At 42.7% G+C, this 21621-nt stretch overlaps 1 protein-coding gene across 1 annotated transcript in view; it reads left to right on the top strand.

Moving 5' to 3' along the window:
* crocc2 (ciliary rootlet coiled-coil, rootletin family member 2) overlaps positions 1 to 21621 on the top strand; it is a 296277-nt gene that overhangs the window by 65201 nt on the left and 209455 nt on the right. Inside the window, exons 4-6 of the mRNA XM_043702904.1 lie at positions 889 to 1068; positions 11874 to 11957; positions 15626 to 15732. Coding sequence (XP_043558839.1) covers positions 889 to 1068; positions 11874 to 11957; positions 15626 to 15732 — 371 coding nt within the window. The remainder of the gene's footprint in view (positions 1 to 888; positions 1069 to 11873; positions 11958 to 15625; positions 15733 to 21621) is intronic.

Genomic DNA, 21621 nt, shown 5'->3' with positions numbered 1-21621 from the left:
AGGGCATACAATATTATTGGGTTAATCCAGAGTACAATTTTAAATATCCGTTTTCCACAAAGTGTTAAAAATGCTCTAATGTCATCAGTCCCTGTTAGTGTGTGAAAGGGAATGATGCATGTACCCTGAGGAACTGGGTAGTTCTGATACAACATGTTCAGTGTCAGCTTAGGCTCAGGATAGTCTATCCTTTCATACTATTTCACCAAGCATTGGCAGATAATGAATTAACAGCAGAGCAAGAAGAGTATTCATGAGCTGAGCACTCTTTGTTCAGGTGTCCACTTTGCAGCCTCAAGAAATTAAACCCACTTCGGGAACATCAAGTTGACACTTCAGTGCATTTCTGAGGGAGTCATGCACAGCCAGAGTGGCAGTCCTTTTAGTACGTGACGTCAAGTGAATGTAAAAGATTCTGTACTGTTTGGAAGGAAGCAGGGGCGATCTCCCAGTTTCCTAGCCAGTACGTTTATGCCTTGGCATGTAGTCTGGATATTTATTGTTACTTGTTGGGCCTGTCTCTATGCAAATTGATACCTGTGTTGCTGCATTATGACAGTGATAATTTTGTAAAGCATATTGAAGTTGAAGACTCTGTAAAAATACGTCTTTCTCTCTGCAAATAGATCATAAAACGTGATTGTCCAACAGTGGCAGGTGAACTGAAGTGAGACTCAATGCTTGGCTAACTAGTAAGGAGGCAGTTACCTGTACAGCGGACAGTATTTCACTGGAGCAACATGCAGACAGCAGATCTAAGGAAGATAAATGTCACCGCATACTATCATGCCACGTGGTACATAGTGATCAATAATTTCACTTAGCTGTTATGATGTCTCTTTGGTAGTCCTTGGGCCTAATTGTATTTTCTGTGTTCCTTTCTACTAGTTGGAGAAATCACTCAAGGTGGAAGTTTCTGAATGGGAGCAAAAGGGGGCTGAGTCAAAGGCTGTGTCAGATCTCCGCCGCCAATTTGAGGATGAAGAAAGGGTTTATAGGCGAAAGCTTCAGGCATATCAAGATGGACAACAGCGTCAGGCTCAACTTGTACAAAAGCTTCAGGTCAAGGTAGGAAGAGAACAGATTGCACTTTGCAATCGAAAGTAGACTCTCAAATCAGAAAGCGGATATTGGAATGGAGAGAGTGAGAGAGGCATGAATCTTGTCAAACTGCAGAGAAATTGGCAAGTGGGCTTGTGAGAAAAGGCGTGTGTGCAGCAAGACATTTAGAATTAGTCCCAAGAAACCAGACCCTGGCAGTAGTCTTTCTGCCGCTGTGTGGTCTCTTGTTTATAACAACCATCAACAGTGAAAGCTGCATTCAGAAATTTGGGAATGGAACATAGGCTTAGTGAAAAGAAGGTTGGCAATTGTGCAAATCATTAGAATACAATGCGATCTTAATTCCGGGTGAGGCAGGGGTGTCAGCAGGAGAGGGGAGAATTTCAGGCAGAACTCTAATGGTAGGGCAGGATTTAATGCCTTTTGCTCAGGTGAGTTTGGGGCTTTAATCGGACCCTGCTGGTTTCTCACCTCTATCCAATTTCAGTGTCTGGTGAGAAGGCTTGTAGTTGGCCTTCCTGAACTGCTGCCAGTTGATGTTCTTAATTATGCCATGAAGAACCAGAAGGCAATCTGATGCCACTGCTATCCACCCTGTGGCAAATGCTGGGATAACCGTGCAGGAAGCCCGTTGAGCTCGCATTGCGGGATTCTAGTCTTGAAGGTGGGAGGATGGATGGGGTGGAAGGGAGCCCTTCATTTCAAGGACCTGGCACCAGGAAGGGAGGGTGTCACTTGCCCCACTGCTGATCCCCTCCCCACTGGCAATTTTCCTCACCCCATGATCCTCAATCTTATCTTCACTCACCCCAAGACTGCATGTTTTGCCAATGCTCAGCCTCTCCCTCCAGTGCATTACTGGCAGCATCCACAGTGGGTTGCCAGCGCTTGGAGGTGGGTCTTCTATCCCCTCAGCTACACCACCCAAAAAAAACCAAAGGGTCCATGATCCTGAGAATGCCCACCACAGGAGACATATATCACCTGAGAGAATGCAATACATGCACTCACTGTCTCTTCAGCTGTTGGACCAGACCTTAATCCCATCCCAACATTGATGAATTTAAATGCTGCTTGCAGTATTTCTGCTCTACCACTATTTCACCAGAATGGCTGAGGTAGGGACTTCTTCTGCCCAAAATAGATCTTCAGCAACTCACAAGCTTTCTTGAGATTACTTCCAAAACTTGTTCTTAGGAAATCTTAAAGAGTATAACTGATGCATGGTATTCCTTTAATATTACTGCCATATGCTCAGAGTGTCTTGTGATCTGTCCTTGAGCATCTAACAAGCATACAGAACACGTCTAGAAACCCTAGCTACTCTCCCCTACATCAAAGACATCTCAGAAATGACTGCCAGACTACTCAGACATGTTGGCATCATGGTAACCCACAAACCCACCAACACACTAAAACAGCAGCTAATGAACTTGAAAGACCCTATACAGGCAACAAGCAAAACAAATGTAATTTACAAAATACTATGCAAGACTGTAACAAACACTACATTGGACAAACAGGCAGAAAACTAGCCACCAGGATACATGAACATCAACTAGCCACAAAAAGACATGACCCAATCTCACTAGTATCCTTACATACAGATAAGGAAGGACACCACTTGATGTAGGGGAGAGTAGCTAGGGTTTCTAGACGTGTTCTGTATGCTTGTTAGATGCTCAAGGACAGATCACAAGACACTCTGAGCATATGGCAGTAATATTAAAGGAATACCATGCATCAGTTATACTCTTTAAGATTTCCTAAGAACAAGTTTTGGAAGTAATCTCAAGAAAGCTTGTGAGTTGCTGAAGATCTATTTTGGGCAGAAGAAGCCCCTACCTCAGCCATTCTGGTGAAATAGTGGTAGAGCATCCATCCGAGGACAAGCCAAACAGAGACACACACAAGAATTCCTAGAAGCATGGCATTCCAACCAGAACTCTATCAACAAACACATTGACTTGGATCCCATTTATCATCCCCTGAGAAAAAGAACAGGAAATGACATCGCCAACCCAAAGGAACCTAAACACATGAATTGAAAGCGGGCCATGTCACCAGTGCTTCATCAAGAGGCTCACTGAAGATGTTACCTAGTATGGTAACAAAACATTTGAAAACTAACCTTCCAGCTCAGCGAGCAAACCTACATCCAGAATCTCAACTGGAGCTACAAATCTTCACAAAACTTGCTATCTTTCAACGGCTTGGTACTATCTGTCATAGTCCACTGACTTAGAATCCAAACTTTTCTCATTAAAAACATCAAGTCATTACTACACAGAACGTGGCCATTTTTCCCATTGAGTCCATTACTACCACAATTATCCACATTTTGTATGAACTAATGCAATAGTTTTTTTTTGTTCTGTGGGTGTCACTGGAAGGACCAGCATTTGTTGCTGACCTATTTTAAGGAAGCTAAAGCTCAGCCACATTACTGCAGGCCCAAGAGTTCTAAGAAACGGTAAAGATGTTACATTTCCTTTTCTAAATGACGCTGGTGAATCAGATGAGTTCTGAGAACAGGAAAATGATAGTAGTCAGTAATAATCACCATTACTGAGATCATCTTCCGACATTCCAGATTGAAGAATTGATTTTAAGTCCCACCAGCTGCCATGGTGGCATTTGAACCCTTGTCCCAAGGACATGAGCCAGGGTCTCTGGATTAATAATTTGGTGAACTCGCCATCACCTTCCACACTTTTCTGGCATCATCTCTCCACACTGAGCTTTCTTTAAGTTATACTTGACCTTGTTTGCCTGGGTGCACGTCCTTCTAGTTTTTCATTTGTTCAGTGTTTTACAGAACCAATCCGATAACTTGCCCTCTCTTTACCACACTCCCTTCTTTCCAGTTGGCTTTTAGGTGTTTCAAATTGCTCTTAAAACCCGTGCCTTTTATAGTCAATATCAGTTGTCCCCAGTAGAGTCGACTTGTTTTGGGCAAGAGGTAAGGCATGGACAAGTGAAAGTTGGAGGTGTGATAAGAGCAGTAGGTGTAGAATGTCTGAGCCTGCAGGAGAAAGTACCATCTGAGGTGTTACAACGATTGTAAAGGAATGAAAGCAAATGTGGGAGAAATGTTGTGAGCTGTAACTGCCTGTTGTACAAGTGTGCGGGCAAAGTAATGGAAGTGTGGGACCTGGTTCCTACTTACAATCTTGGAGTCATAGAGATGTACAGCATGGAAACAGACCCTTCAGTCCAGCCCGTCCATGCCGACCAGATATTCCAACCCAATCTAGTCCAACCTGATATGGGCACCTGGCCCATATCCCTCCAAATCCTTCCTATTCTTGGACAACACCAATGAGCTTACTGAGTTTTATTGGCAGTATGATCAAATCCTGGCATCCCCTTACACTGAACACCTCAGCGAACACTAGTTGTGTGAAGGGGTCTCTTTCCTCAGCCCCAACCACTGCCTCCCTGAAATTAGAACATGGAACATAGAGTTGACTTGAGAATCTAAGAATCTGATAATCTGGTTGACAAGTCGCGTAGCCATTTCTCTGTGCACATGGGGGAACACATTTGAGTTCCCTCCTTCTCAGATATTAGGTCTCCTCTTGAAGAGAAGCTGGCTGTGTTTAAGACCCATAAGTGCCAAATGCAGCCCACTGCACATACTAAAATGGCCCATCCCTCACTCTACCACCTCCCCACCCCCACTGCCCAAAAATCCATATTTGGTGTACGTGACATTGGCTGCATTTCTGCTGCATGATAGTGAGCTCACAGTGTCAGTTTGAGTAGCCACTAAGCCCAGCTAAACTCTCATTTTTGGTACAGTTGAATTATTTTGGGACTTGAATTTTAGATAAATGTGACCACATTCTGACGTAGGTTTGGAATGATTTACTCCTTTGTGAAACAGAAGTTGGTCTTGAGAAATAGACAGTTGGTATTACAGAAATGAATACTTCTAAAAACTTATGTTGAAGCTTAATGAATCACCAATTAGTGAGCATGCAGCCTGGTATCACATTGACACTAAAACATATATACTACGTTACTCGTTTGACTGATAGGCGGAATGTAATTCTGGCTTAATAGTGTTAGCCTGTAAGTGGTGAAAATTACTTGTGTTTCTGCTTCATATTAACAGTGTGAAACAACTAACTTCACCTGCTGCTCACAATGAGATGCTTTGCCCTTCCAGTGTAATCCAAGCTGCACTGAGTAACCTTCATGACCAAGGTTTATAGGTTTGTGCAGTATACAGTGAGAAATGATCTGATCAGGATGGACATTATCCAGATAGTATCAAATACCACATCTCTTTGACTGCTCATAGCAAGCAGTGTATTGACCATACACAACCAACCCAACCTTGCTAAACTCACAGCAGTGTGTCTAACAGTAGATGCGATTCTACAATTAGGCAACATTTACTAAATAATCCTGACTGTGGTTGACAGCATAGTTCTTCCTAATTTCCGTTTGTCAGTCATGCTGTCATTGTGGTGCACTTACCATACTGGAAGTTCCATATATTAATTCAAAGGGCTATGATTTTTATGGACGGAACATATGTATATACCCACTGCACCGATTTCCACTCAACAAAACAGGGGACAACCAATCTCTCATTCATTCCTCTGGACAATTCTTTGAATAGTCAGAGTTAACTTGCCTGTCAAAAATTTAACAAAACATTTAATTGACAGTCATCTTAACTGCTGCATTCTCCATGGCAACATCTCCAACAATAAACATTTTTCTCCGTCCAGTTTAAACGTTGTTTCCCTTTAATCTGATATTTCTTGCAAGTTTTCCAAAAGAGTGTAAGATGAAAAGTTATGATAAAATGTATCTTCTCTTCACAAGGGATGATTGGTCTGATCAGCACACCTTCTTTATCAACTGCTCAAATCTTTGGCTATTAATGATAAACTTGACACCGACAAAAACAAGAAAGTGTTGTATTCGTATGGGCTTGGGATCTATGGTCATTGTAGTTGGAATTGAGTATTGACATCTGAGTTATTTGGTCATTGGGTGATATAGTTAGTGGGTTCATAGAATGATACAGTCCAACTGGAGGCCATTCACCCTACAATGCCTATGTGAGCTCCCAGAAAGTTTAATTCTTAACAAAAAAATGCTCCAGTAAGAGCTATTTCCCATTTTCTCCCCACAGTGCTGAAAAATATGTATTGAAGTGAATCTGCAATTCCTTTTCAAAAATTAACATTGTTTGAAAGGATAGCAGAACAGATTTAGTGCATTCCAGATTGGAGTAACACATTGTATAAAAAAAAGTTCTTATCTTCCCACTGGTCCTTTAAGTAAGTGTCTTAAGTCTGTGTCCCGTGTTTGCTGACTTACAGTCAGAGGAGTCATAGGAATGCACAGCATGGAAACAGACGCTTCAGTCAAACTCATCTATGTTGACCAGATATACTCAATTAATCTAATCCCATTTGCCAGCACTTGGCCCATATCCCTGTAAACCTTTGCTATTCATATACCCCTTTTAAATGTTGTAATTGTACCAACCTCCAACAGTTCCTCTGGCAGCTCATTCTGTACTTGCACCACCTCTGCGTGAAAAAGTTGCCCCTTAGGTCCCTTTCAAATCTTTCCCCTCTCACCCTAAACCTATGCCATCTAGTTCTGGACTCCCCCACCCCAGAGAAAAGACCTTGTTTATTTAGATTAGATTCCCTACAGAATGGAAACAGGCCCTTCAGCCCAACAAGTCCACACTGACCCTCTGAAGAATAATCCACTCTATATTTACCCATAACTTGGCAATTTAGCATGGCCAATTCACCTGATCTGCACATCTTTGGATTGTAGGAGGAAGCTGGAGCACCGAAAGGAAATCCACACAGACACGGGGAGAATGTGCAAACTCCACACAGGCAGTTGCCTGAGGTGGGAATCAAACCTGGGTCCCTGGTGCTGCAAGGCAGCAGTGCTCACCACTGAGCCACCGTGCCGCCCAGCCATGTATCCCATCCCATGCCCCTCATAATTTTATAAACTTCTATAAAGTCACTGCCTCTTGAATGGAAAAGATTAATTCCCATTTTACTGTATGAAGTTGTTGATTTGTACACTCTTTAATCAAGTCTTCCCTTAGTAGTCGCTCAGGACAAAAATCCCAGTCTCTCTGAGAGCCTCCTTACATGTTTCTCCAAAACACACTTTACCTAAGTTCTCAAGTCAGTTTGTACTGAATCCTAAAGGGAACCATCCAAAAATTCAAATGTTTTTCATTGTGATCCAAGGTTCAAATTGTTCCAAGTATTCATTACTATAAAATGAAGCTGCCAGATGTGAGTGCCAGCGATTGGACTCCTGTTGGCAAAGAAGACTCCCGTGATATGAAAAGAGGTTACTTTTAGTCAGCTGATAAGCCATGGTGGGGCCAGGTTAAAATGGTTTAAATGCCTAAAAGAACTGAAAACATTTCAAACAATCCTGATTGTTCAATAAACAACCGCTACATTTTAATTTTGCTTATTTTCAAAAGGAATCAAATTGATCTGGATTTTGTCTAGCTTGATCCAGTCTGATCCAAATGCAATCTTCATTAACTCGCCAGCTGATGCTGTGGCACAACTCAACAGGGATTACGGTTTGCTCTCAAACAATGAGTTCTTGTGCTGCTTCCACAAGCTGAGATCCAGGTTGAGGCTCCGTGGGGATAACCTCCTTACTGCGTAACAAAATAAATCTGCACTGTACAGGGGATTGTGGAAAAACAAGAATCAGTGTGGTTACGAGCTCCGAGTCTCACGAGCTAAATTTGGCCCAAGCTCTCAAAAAGGTTCCCTGCAGGAGAATATCATGGAGATAGATTTCCAGAATATACGACATGGATATATTATGGAGGCATTAAGTTAGAATTACAGATTTTAAAAAATGGAGGTGTCTGAGAGAAGTAGAGTTTTATAAAGGATTCACTATTGAGATATATTTGCCACAAACACTGTGATGAAGGGATAGGAGATTAGAGAAATAATGTTTAGGAGGCTGATGGAGCATATGGAGATAGGAGTTTTTTTTAAGTTAAACACTCCCACACTTTGGAATCTCCAAAAACATTCCTATTTTCTATAATTAAGCCATACTGCTGTCTTTTAGACCACTCTCCTTAATGTATCTCTGGAATTTGACATACTTACTCCTAATTTGCTCACTGATGAACAGTTTTAAGACTCTTTAGAGACTAAGTTGGCCAACTCCTTCCACGTCTTTGGCATTTCTCCTTACTTTGCATCTGACCATAGAGCAAAATATTATAAGTGAGCGATAAAGTGATACGGCATGATAGCTGATAATCTTCAATTGTCATGGTGTGATACTTACATTACCTTCTGTAATATACAAATGAGACCACGGGTCATGTATTACTGAAGAATTCAATAAATTTTAGTTATGCATCTGCTGTCTATCTATGTGCACTACATTCACAAGCACTTGTCTCACATGGACTCAACTATGTATATTGTGTGTACTTTAGTGTGTTTCCCTCAGTGTGTCATGCTGCAAGAGGACTCAGTAAGATGGAGACTGAGACTTTTATATTATTGTACAAGATATGGTGATGATAACATGAGAATGTCCCTTGAAGACATATCTCCGATCTGGGTGACATGATGCAACAAATGAGACAGATTCAACATCCACTATTATCTTTGTGAACTATTGTTTTTGTGGTTTAAGCTCTTGAGGTTGAAACACTGGTCTCCCCTTTAAAGTTCGACAGCCACATTGAAGAGTTGTAGTCTGTCTGAATTGCATGACTCCCAACCAATGTCATTTCTGACCTGATGTCCTGCCATTCCCTCCCCTGTACATTAAACTGAATGACAGGAATTTACTTTGCGTGGTTCCATGAGGATAGCCCATCCTGATGTCAGGAATTGCATCATCATCAAATGCAGCCCCAGTTGTCTTGATCCAATGAAGTATGGGGTTGTGGAGCAAAGGGACCTGAGTGTATATGTGCGCAGATCTTTGAATGTGGCAGGACAGGTAAAGACAGCAGTAAGTACCACAGACAGTGTCCTCAGCTTGTTTGATAAGGACGTGAAGTTGACGTTGTACAAGGCACTTGCCTGACCTCAGCTGGAGTTTTGTACTGTTCTGGATACCACATTATGGGAATTGATGGATGTGAATGTATTGGAGAGAATGCAGAAGTAATTTTACAAGAATGGTTCCAGAGAAGAGAAATTTCAATGGCCAAGACAAATTGAAGAAGTTGAGACTGTTCCCTTGGAGAAAAAAGCTGAGAGGAAATTGGGTTTAGGTTTTCAAAGTCGCGGACAGGCTGGACAGAGTAGACAGGAGAAACTCTTCCCACTCGTAAAAGGAACAATAACCAAAGGGCACAGACTTGGTAATTTGTAAAAGGAGCAAATGTTAGGTGAGGATAAAAAACATTTTCATGCAGCAAGTAATTAGATTATGGGATACACTGCCTGGAAATGTGATGATGCTTAAATGAGATATTCAAGAGAGCTTTGAATGATTATTTGGGTAAGAATAGAGTGCAAGGATATGGAGAAAAAGCAAGAAATTGGCACTTCAAAAACCCAGTTGAAGAGCCGAGGATCACTTCTATGAATAGAGGCTACTTACTATGTGATAGACATTGGTGGGAGTTGACAATTACAGAACTGGATCTCAATGCACAACACGAGACATAATTATATCATTTTGCATTGTTAGCAGAAAGCCTCACCTGTAGAAGTACAGGCTAGCTCCTCACCAGCAAGGTCATCTTTGAAAATTAATCCATCTGAGTACAGGACTGGGCCTGCCTAATAAGGAAGTGCTCAGTGTAAAGCAGATGAAATCTGACAGTGGGTCCCAGGCTAGTTTTGGACCAAATTATCAAAAGAAAAATCCCAAAAATAGAAGTGGAGGAAGAGGATACATCCACAATATTTGATCAGATAAAATAGTGGTATAGGGAATGTAACATCTGCTCTGAGCGAAGCCTTCCTTTGTAGATGAGATCTAACCAAAAATGCACTCTTCCAGGTGAGGAAAATGACTGTGAAGTGGAAGAGTTACGGGTTTAGGTATCTAGTGTTAGATAAAGTGGGTTGCAAGTAATATGCCACTGTGCCAATGTCTTGTGGCAACTGTTCCATTTCCCACAACAACCTTCTGAAAGTTGAATCTGATTAACATTGGTGACTAATATTGAATTAAAGGCAGTACTGTCCTTTAGAGCCATATCCACTCAAACGTCTGATAGAACACTTTTAGGCAGAACTGTCAACAACAATTGGATTGCACTACCACTGTGCAGTAAAAAGGCCAGAGTCTAATTTGCAGGGCATTTTCAGGATAATCATGCTGAAGTCTTTTGAAGAGTTAAATCTGCTGTAAGATTTGGGCCAAATAATGTAATGCTTGGATCCAAATTTTGTTTGGACAGATGACTCCAGATAAACTCAGATGTGGTCCAAGCAAGATCTGACCTAAACACAGAATACTGACAGGGCAAACCACTTCCCATTGCACAGCATTCCTACTCCAAGAATAATAGTTAAAACACACAAACTACTGATCCAAGCAAAGAATGTTCCGGATTATCCAGCTTTTAATGGCCAGAATATCGAACACCAACAATTCCCCAGGCAAAAGTCATTGAGACACAGCAGCACAGTTACAAGGCTAATCGTGCTCAGATCTAATAATTGAGTGCATTTCAGTTTTCCTGTTCCTCGTGCAAGCTAAGTGAATGAATGATTAAGGGGCCTGAACACGTGGGTTGGTTAATTCGCTATTTTTATCTTCAATTTACAGAAAGATTGGTCCAACGTTTCTTGGCAATCAGACTATGTGTTTATGAAAGTTTAGTAATCAAAGATTTTTTATATAAAAGTTGAACATTTGCCCAATTTAAGTTTTAACTACAACTGTTTTGCAGTGAACTGTGTGGAGGGGAATAGGGGGATGGGGAGGGAAATGAATGACTTGCCTTTCTAAAGCTCCTGTCACAATCTCAGGACATTCTAAAAGTTCTTACAACCAATGAAGTTGTTTTTGAATTGTTGTGGCTGTTGTAATACAGGAAGGGCCACCAATTTGCACTCAGCATGATATCACAAATAGCAAAGTGATGATGACCAGATAATCCAATGTTCATTGAGTGATTTAATATTTGTAGGACAACAGGGAGAACTCCCTTGCTCCTCATTGAAACAGTGCCATGCAGTCTCTTTTGTCCCATGTTTCAGCTGGAGTTGGAAAGTTGGTTTTATGGGGTGATAAAACTAAATCAAACAAGTCACCAATCTCTCATGGGTAATTGAAAACTTAGAACAATTGACTAACTTTATCTTTCCGGTAAGGTACCTGATCCATTTGGGAGCAAGTATTAGAAACCCAGAATGGTGCCCACCACATCAGCCTTACCATGAAAAGACTTCTGACACATATTCTGTGGTGGAGATTGTTCAAGAGGAGTGTCTAATTGGGATGTTACCGATATGACATGCATAAATTTCCAGGCTCCTACAATGATGCAAAATCTCTCCATCCATGCTGGTGAGATCACAGAGCAAAAGAAAATAGCTCATATTTTCCAATAAGGATTATACCTTGCAGATTGATCTTTGTTCTAGAATTTTCTCCCATTCTCCTCTCCCTTCCTGAAATCTGCCTTCTGTTACATTACAGTTCCATGCTGTCACTGATAGTCATTGTACTCCATAAGATGATTCAAATTTAATATTCATTGCTTGGCAGTTATGATTTACATAAAGTTTCATTGTCAAAAGGTGCAGAGATCTAAGGTGAATTCCTTGCCTTGCTCCTTTCAGGTTCTGCAATACAAGAAAAGATGTGGTGAGCTGGAACAGCAGATGCTTGAGAAGACCTCTGAGTTGGAACAGCAGAAAATCTCGGTGGGTATGAATCACTCAGTCCAAGCCACTTGGGTTGGATCGTTTAGTTTGGCCTTTTCATGTGATAGTAGAGACCGAGAGTGCGAACGGCTGACAAACAGAGTGCGCGATGTGGCAGAGAGGAAGAGTGAGCTGAACAAATAGTATAAAAGAGGGATGGGCAAAAGAAGTGAGATAGTGAGCAGGGCTTCAAGTGCAAGAAACAAAAGAATGGAATAAGAAAAAGAAAGATAGTTCTTTTACACACACGCACACACACAATCAAAAATTGCTGGAAAAGCTCAGCAGGTCTGATAGCATTTGTGGAAAGAAAATCAGAATTAATACTTTGAGACCAGTGATCCTTCCTCAGTTCTGAACCTGAACCATTAATTCTGCTTTGTCTCTACAGATGCTGTGAACCAGCTGAGCTTTTCCAGCAATTTCTGTTTTTGTTTCTGATTTTGAGCGTCCGTAGTTATTTTGGTTTCCATTTTGGTCTTCTTTTTGGTTCTTTCTCAGTATGTATATTTCCAAAGTTTATAATGATTTCTCTTCTAACTGAGCTGGTCACTGTATGTGTGGTGATGAGTCTGAGTTTTAAATTCACCCTGGCTACAAAACATTGTGGTTATGAACCAAGTGAAGTCCTTTTTTAGTTTCGGCTGCACATCTCTTGTGTGATACAGACTCCCTTTCCTGGTCTGCTAGATCATGTACCAGTGCATCACTCATGTTGAGTGGGTTAGTTAGCAGATCCACCTCAGTTCAGTTCCAGATGGAAGCCCTCTAGTAGCTCTACAGGTGCCTGTCTTATTTGTTTAGCCCAGCCCGTGTGGAAAATGTTTTTGCTGCATCTTTCCCATTCCGCCCAGCTTTGTTGCAATCTATTCAACTGTGTTGCTGCACTTAAAATATAGAGGGATTTTTCAGCTTAGCATAAAGTTGGTCTGATATCGGCAAATTTCTTTTACACTTCATTATTGATATCGTGAACTTCAGTAGCTGCTTCAGTGTGAGCTGCATGCTTATTGGAGATCTTTTGAGGGGGTAACAAACAGGATGAACAAACCAGCAGATGTTGTGCAGTTAGAATTCAAAAAGACATCAAGTCAAATTCCACTTTACTGCATGAAAGAAGTCCTCAGTAATGCAGGTAATATTTCGGCACTAATAGAAGATTGTTAACTTACTGGAAGCAGTAGGGAAAAATGTGTCATTTTTATGATGACAAACTCTAACTAATGGAGTGCTGCAAGGATCAGTGCAAGGATGTTCATCCAAGATATAAATAGAGATTGCAGAATTGTTGAAGGGACTAATTATGTTGTAGCCAAATCTGCTGCTGATACAAAAATATTTTGGAAAGCAATTGCAAGGAGAATACAAGGAGTCAACAAAGGGATATATTGTATAGGTATGTTTAATATTTAGGTGGATGGAGTATAATGTGGGAAAAAGCGTTATTCATTTTGGAGGGGAAAACAAAAAATGTCAGAATAATGTTTAAAGGGGAAAAGGACTGCAGAATGATGGATGACAGTGCGTTTTTCCAGGCTTGTCAAGGCACTGATCAAGCTGAACCTAGAATATCGCACACACTTTTCATCTCCTTCCTTAAGGAAGGTTATATTTGCACTGGAAAAACTTCTGAATCTGTTCACTAGGCTGATTCATGGAATGAAGGCTTCTTTTTATACTCGGAAGTTTATAATGAGGCGACCTTATTGAAACATAAAAGATTTTGAGAAGACTTGTTAAGGGACGTGCTGAGGAGATACTCACTCGTGTAGTATTCTAGATCCACTGGAAACAGCTTAAAAATATAGGATCTCCTATATTGTATTAACTTTGTTCTCCCAGGATTGTTAGTGTGCGGATTTCTCTCTGACAGAGCGCAGTGGAGGCTGGATCATTTAATGTATTCATAGCTGAATCAGACAGGGTTTTGATTGACAAGGGAGTTGAAGGCGACGGGTGTAGGTGGAAAATTGGAGTTAAGATTGCAGTCAAATCATCCATGATCGTTTTCATCCTGCTCCATAATTCAATGGGATGAACAGCCGAGTCTTGTTGTTATTTTTTATGACTTTATGTTCTTATCATCAAGTAAAGATGTAAGGTAACTGAAAGCACAAGTAAAGGCAGCCTGATAGTTTTTAAAGACAAGTTGGAAATATAGCTAAGGTGAAATGATTATGGAGGGGATTTCTGTTGAATAAGTTTCAGGACCCAAAGACTTAGGTCAAGGGAGATGCACTTGGAGACCAAACAACTAATGCTGGACAAGATTGCAAAAGTAGGGTGTGAGGGAATTGTAATAATAAGCGGTTTTCATTCACGGGCACTGACATTAGATTAGATTAGATTACAGTGTGGAAACAGGCCCTTCGGCCCAACCAAGTCCACACCGACCCGCCGAAGCGAAACCCACCCATACCCCTACATTTACCCCTTACCTAACACTATGGGCAATTTAGTATGACCAATTCACCTAACCTGCACATCTTTGTGACTGTGGGAGGAAACCGGAGCACCCGGAGGAAACCCACGCAGACACGGGGAGAACGTGCAAACTCCACACAGTCAGTCGCCTGAGTCGGGAATTGAACCCGGGTCTCTGGCGCTGCGAGGCAGCAGTGCTAACCACTGTGCCACCGTGCCGCCCACACATAAACTGTCATCTGTTACAGCATCAACCTGGGCCAGTTGTGTTTGCTGTAAAATGCTGCCACTGATCCTCACTTCCATATTAGGTCTCGGGACCTATTCAGTTAATAATGGTGGATGATAAACCGCTAGTGAATCGGAACAAGAAGAGGCCCTTATTTTATCAATAGGATATAGTTCACTGAATGATGGCAATCGCTACATCTGGGCATAATTATTTAATACTAACTAGAGCCCCAGATGACAAGTCTGACCACATCAAGACCTGGAGCTAGACTTGAAGCTAGTGAGGACTGCAGATGCTGGAAAGTCAGACAAAATCACAGCGAGTCAAGCAGCATCAGAGGAGCAGGAGAGTCGATGTTTCAGGCAGGACCCTTCACCAGGAGTCTGATGAAGGGCCTATGCCCAAAACTTTGACTCTCTGCTCCTCTGATGCTGCTTGACATGCTGTGATTTTTCCAGCTCCACATTTTATGGACTACAGCTACACTTCCTGGTTCTCCCCCTAAGTCTGTGACATTATCAGATTGGGTAGTGCCTAATGCAGTCTCCAACACTGAACCTTTTTAGAACCATTGCCTTGCAAAGCATCCAATGCACCCATTTCCTCATCGTCAGGAGAAATGGGCTTTTTGACCTTGTTTGCAGGAGTCAGCATCCAAAGACTGTGAAGAAGGCAAAGGGAAACTAGCTCAGCTGGTCTTCCCTAGTGATGATTCAAAAATCTCAATGTATGCAATCTGTACTAGGGCCTGACTTAGAGCGATCCTCAATGGATCGACAGACAGACAACTTCAGTCGCTCGTGCAAAGAAGCCGAACCTGGAGTCTAGTAAGGAATGTCAGCTGTAATATAGTGAGATGAGGCACAACACTTGGACTAGATGTGAATTATGACTGTGGCTTGAGGTGGCATCAGGGCTCCTCTTGCTGCTTCCATTCTCAGTCATGTCAATAGCACCATTCCCAAATCCAGACGTTCTTATCACTGTTGTTGGGCACTGCCGTTAAATTCAGTTACAGAGCCATGTAGAGGCAGTGGAAACTCGCTTGAGGAGAACAGAGTATGAGCACAGCACTGAACTGGAGACTACCCTCATTCGCCTAGAGGAGGAGCAGCAGAGGTGAGCAACATTTATTCTTTATTTTTGTCATCAGTAGCTGGAACTCTCGCAGATCAGTGATACGGAGTCCTGATCCTTAGCTTGTTGTGTTTCCAATCTCTTGTGGTGGAGTAACCCACTATCTTAAACACACTGGAGAAAAAGCAGAGGAGAATGTTTCACGAATGAGGTTCGTACTTCCCAGATAAGGGGTTTTAGCGAAGGAAACTTGGACATGTTCCAGTAAAATGAAAACTGCTTAGCTCATGGTAGAGAGTGAGAACTTACGAGGTTAAGCGCCAACTACACTTGTTACTTCATTGTCAACCTCCGATGATCAACTCTTGCATCAGTATGCATTTCTTCTGTGTCCTCTTAGCAGGAGTAGTAACTTACCAAGAGCTTAATACTAATTTTGAGGCAGTCCGCCTCTATATGCCCAAGTCCTTTCAGAACCTAGATTTACACAACCAAATCTCATTCTCACGGGAAGCTTTGAATCCTCTGAGTAGTAGCAAAGTAAAAGAGAACTGAGAAGTATTATCCAAAAACCCAAATCTGAATTGTCACCAATGCAAGGCTAATGTGAACCAACATCCCAGTCAATCCCAGAGTATGAAAGGACAGTGTCTGACCCACTGTCCCAGAGTGTGAAAGGACAGTGTCTGACCCACTGTCCCAGTCAGTCCCAGAGTGTGAAAGGACAGTGTCTGACCCACTGTCCCAGAGTGTGAAAGACAGTGTCTGACCCACTGTCCCAGCCAGTCCCAGAGTGTGAAAGGACAGTGTCTGACCCACTGTCCCAGTCAGTCCCAGAGTGTGAAAGGACAGTGTCTGACCCACTGTCCCAGTCAGTCCCAGAGTGTGAAAGGACAGTGTCTGATCCACTGTCCCAGTCAGTCCCAGAGCATGAAAGGACAGTGTCTGACCCGCTGTCCCAGTAGTCCCAGAGTGTGAAAGGACAGTGTCTGATCCACTGGCCCAGTCAGTCCCAGAGCATGAAAGGACAGTGTCTGACCCGCTGTCCCAGTAGTCCCAGAGTGTGAAAGGACAGTGTCTGACCCACTGTCCCAGTCAGTCCCAGAGTGTGAAAGGACAGTGTCTGACCCACTGTCCCAGTCAGTCCCTGAGTGTGAAAGGACAGTATCTGACCCACTGTCCCAGTCAGTCCCAGAGCATGAAAGGACAGTGTCTGACCCGCTGTCCCGGTAGTCCCAGAGTGAAAGGACAGTGTCTGACCCACTGTCCCAGTCAGTCCCAGAGTGTGAAAGACAGTGTCTGACCCACTGTCCCAGTCAGTCCCAGAGTGTGAAAGGACAGTGTCTGGTCCACTGTCCCAGTCAGTCCCAGAGTGTGAAAGGACAGTGTCTGACCCGCTGTCCCAGTAGTCCCAGAGTGTGAAAGGACAGTGTCTGACCCACTGTCCCATTCATTCCCAGAGTATGAAAGGACAGTGTCTGACCCACTGTCCCAGCCAGTCCCAGAATGTGAAAGGACAGTGTCTGACCCACTGTCCCAGTCAGTCCCAGAGTGTGAAAGACAGTGTCTGACCCACTGTCCTAGTCAGTCCCAGAGTGTGAAAGGACAGTGTCTGGTCCACTGTCCCAGTCAGTCCCAGAGTGTGAAAGGGCAGTGTCTGACCCACTGTCCCAGTCAGTCCCAGAGTGTGAAAGGACAGTGTCTGACCCACTGTCCCATTCATTCCCAGAGCATGAAAGGACAGTGTCTGACCCACTGTCCCAGCCAGTCCTAGAGTGTGAAAGGACAGTGTCTGACCCACTGTCCCAGCCAGTCCCAGAGCATGAAAGGACAGTGTCTGACCCACTGTCCCAACCAGTCCCAGAGTGTGAAAGGTCAGTGTCTGACCCACTGTCCCATTCATTCCCAGAGTGTGAAAGGACAGTGTCTGACCCACTGTCCCAGCCAGTCCCAGAGTGTGAAAGAACAGTATCTGACCCACTGTCCCAACCAGTCCCAGAGTGTGAAAGGTCAGTGTCTGACCCACTGTCCCAACCAGTCCCAGAGTATGAAAGGACAGTGTCTGACCCACTGTCCCATTCATTCCCAGAGGATGAAAGGACAGTGTCCGACCCACTGTCCCAGCCAGTCCCTGAGTGTGAAAGAACAGTGTCTGACCCACTGTCCCAACTAGTCCCAGAGTGTGAAAGGACAGTGTCTGACCCACTGTCTCAGCCAGTCCCAGAGTGTGAAAGAACAGTATCTGACTCACTGTCCCAACCAGTCCCAGAGTGTGAAAGGTCAGTGTCTGACCCACTGTCCCAACCAGTCCCAGAGTGTGAAAGGTCGGTGTCTGACCCACTGTCCCAGTCAGTCCCAGAGTGTGAAAGGTCAGTGTCTGACCCACTGTCCCAACCAGTCCCAGAGTGTGAAAGGACAGTGTCCAAATGGCCTTGCTGACTTTTTCCCCTCTCCAAAGAACTCTGCTGAGTTGAAACATTTTCTTCAAATGTTTAAAGCTACAAGTTGTCTTTTGAAAATCCCAGGAATGAAAATTGCTTCTCCTTGGATGCAGTTGTGCTTTTACAAGTGCAGCAGCATCCGTTATGCATGGGCGGGCAAGAATATTCCTATTCCCATTCACTTCAGGTGAAGACAGTCGATGCCGGGCTCAGAGGTGAGACTTCCGGAATCTGGGCTCCAGCCCAGTTCTTGGTCAGCTATGGAGCTTTCCGACTTGAAGGTTTGAGCCCCATTATTTGAAACACTAGCTCAGGCCAGTGCTATTCTGTACGGGGTGACACCTCACTGCAGGTGGTTTTTATATTTTACCGTTTTCTGCTTGCCTATTTCTGCTGAAATGTTGTACTTGGCTCCTTGGGACTGCTTGATGGCAATGAGTGGGAAGTGGTTTTGATGCACAGCTGTTGGATTGAGACTGGTGTTTATCTGGAATTGACTGTGCCAGTGTGCGCTTTTGCCTGCCCCTGGGGTCCCGTTTTTCACCTACCAGCTGAGACTCATCTTAGATTTCAGTTACAGCCCAAGTTGCATGTTTGTAGAAATATTCGAAATTTATACAGCCACTGAATTTCTGTCTGTTCCCTTTCATTCTCAGCTTCCATTCCAATATTATCTGGTAAGTATATTGTACATTAACACACGCCCACTCAGGGTACATAGTGGCAAATTCACTTCTGGGCTCACTAATTGTTACTCTAGGGACTCGGGCACAGAATCTAAGCTGACACCTCAGGAGGGTGATCAGAAATGCCATCTTTCAAATCAACTGTTAAAGTTTGTTCAGATTTCTAAGATCCCACCGTATCTTTTGAGGAAGTACAGGGAGGTCCTCCCGCTCTCTTCATCAACATTCCTCTGTCAACCATAACCACTAGCAATAACATAAGGAGGTCATTCTCCTCCCTAGCTCTGTGAAAACTCTCACTCTGCAAAAAAAGAAAAAACACATTGGGTGGCATAACAACAGTATCTGCACTTTCCATATAACTGTGAGTTTAAAAACTTTGGGATCTAGCAGTAACATGTCCTATACTGAATTTAATTGTTATATTCCCCTTTTTGGAACTGTAAACCTAAATAACCACATTTACTGAATGACCCATCAGATGAAGAAAATATTAATAGGATTCACTTTTTGTCATTTTTATTTTATCACGAATTGTAACAATGCAAATGAAACATGAATATTTGACATATATATTTCAAATAAAATTTTAAGTAATCAATACCACAAAGATCTTACACAACCATCCGCATCACTCTTTGCAGACTTGCGGTGCCATATGCAAGTCCACAGTTTTTTAACTTGGCTTCTGATATGTCGGATCTGTCAGTTTCCCAAACATCAATTTGGTTAAGTTGACAGGCAGCTGTATTTTGGGAAATTGCCTGTATTCCTGATGAAGGGCTACTGCCCAAAACGTCAATTTTCCTTCTCCTTTGGATGCTGCCTGATCTGCTGTGCTTTTCCAGCACCACTCTAATCTTGACTCTGATCTCCAGCATCTGCAGTCCTCACTTTCGCCCTATATTTCGGGAAACCATAGAAACTTCCTTGGATAGGTACACAACAGTCTTGATGGCATGGTTTTACCAGAGACTCCTTTAGTTGGCTATTAAATGGTCTTTTTGACTGTGGCAAAACTCAGCAGCAGCAGCAAAATTCTCCGAGTTTACAATGTCTTGCCTAATCTTATCTCAGATTTTGGCTCTGTCCACCTGTATCTCACACACACAGCTTTTGGAAATGTTCCTCCTCTTTTCTCTTCTCTTCTGCATCACTTCTTTGTGTCTGGTCACATGACTCCCTGTATGTACTGCTTCCATGTCAAGAGCTGCCAGGATAAATGGATTATGAAAATGACAAAATATCACTTTTAAAATTTATGCAAATATGTGAGTCCTTTTCAAACATGCTTAGGTTAGATTATTATTTTTGAGTATAATTACAGTTACTCCTGACTGCTTCTAGGTCAAAGTTCATGACTTAAACAAAGCTTTCCCAGTACAAGACATTGTAGTCCATTGGAAATGAAAACATCGTTGTAAATGAAAAAATTCTTTCCCTACAACAGAAGTAATAACTCTGAGCACATCTAAATGACTTCTCCCATTCATTGCTCAACCTCAGAAACATGAAAACATGCATGCTATCCCATGATCTAGTGTTTCCATCAACCTCCTTGCTTGAAGAGTCAGAAAAAAAACTAGCATGGCTCACAACTTTCGCAAACAGATTACAAATCAATACCTTTAGTACATTTCTATTAGTGCTGGTTAAAAAAAAATGAAACAAATGGCCTGACAAAGATGACTACGATAATTGTGTGATTGGACTTAGCAGCTATCTTCCAGAAGCTTCTCGGAAGTCAGTTTCAGGCAGATGATCAATGCCTCATGCCACATCTGATGAGATTCGAGTACTAAATTGTTATGGCACAAACTGCTACAGAGGCGACTGTTTCCAAGAAAGAGAAAAAACCCCCAGAATTTTAGTTACTCCTATCCTGTAGAAGATGTTAATAACTTTACACTTGTACAACTGATGTACAACTGATTGCTGTTTATCTGCACTGCTCTTTATCCCAATGTTAGCTGCTTTGTCCTCCCAAGTCCACCCTCGGAGACCTGGTCACTTAACTCCCACAGGATGCAAACCAACTGCCTTTTGGCCAAGCAATTTTGAAATCATTGATTAACACTGCTCCATGCAACATCTACTGCTGACGGCAAAACCCATAACTCATTGGATGCTTTTCCAGGTCTGAGGGTTTTACTTTGTAACCCAAACAGTTTGTGTCCGTGCAAGCAATTTAGTTCTGTTCACTCAAACAGTTAAACAGAACTTATATTTCAGCAAAACGTTCCTCAGAAGCAATTCAAAGTGAATTTTAATGAGAGGAAACTGCCTGCAACTCCTCAACTATTATCAGCCAATCAAACAACATTGGATTCCATACAGCTATGTTGCGTATCTCCAAGAGACAACAGTACATACATAGATGAAGGTACAGCAGAAACACTTAAAGCTCCATAAACACTCCTGGTTGGTCTTCTCTACATCATTGAAGGGCTCATGCCCGAAACGTCGATTCTCCTGTTCCTTTGATGCTGCCTGACCTGCTGCGCTTTTCCAGCAACACATTTTCAGCTCTTGTCTACATCAGGGAGACCAAAGATAAACTAAGGGTACGTTTCGCCAAGCACCTCAGCTTGGCCCTCAGGGGATGACCGGATCTCCCAGTCACCGTCCACTTTAATTCCTCCTCCCATTCCCTTTCCAGCATGACCATCTTTGGCCTCCTCCATTGCCAGAGCAAAAAATCAGATCGCAAGTTGGTGGAACAACCCCTCATCTTCCGCCTGGGCAGCCTACAGCCCAGAGGACATGACATTGAATTCTCCAATTTCAAATAACCTCGCTCCCCA

The sequence above is a fragment of the Chiloscyllium plagiosum genome, chromosome 13 (genome assembly GCF_004010195.1).
Source record: "Chiloscyllium plagiosum isolate BGI_BamShark_2017 chromosome 13, ASM401019v2, whole genome shotgun sequence".
In the NCBI taxonomy this organism is placed as follows: Eukaryota; Metazoa; Chordata; class Chondrichthyes; order Orectolobiformes; family Hemiscylliidae; genus Chiloscyllium; species Chiloscyllium plagiosum.
The sequence above is the reverse complement of the archived record's forward strand: the minus strand, read 5'-3'. Positions and strand labels throughout refer to the sequence as shown.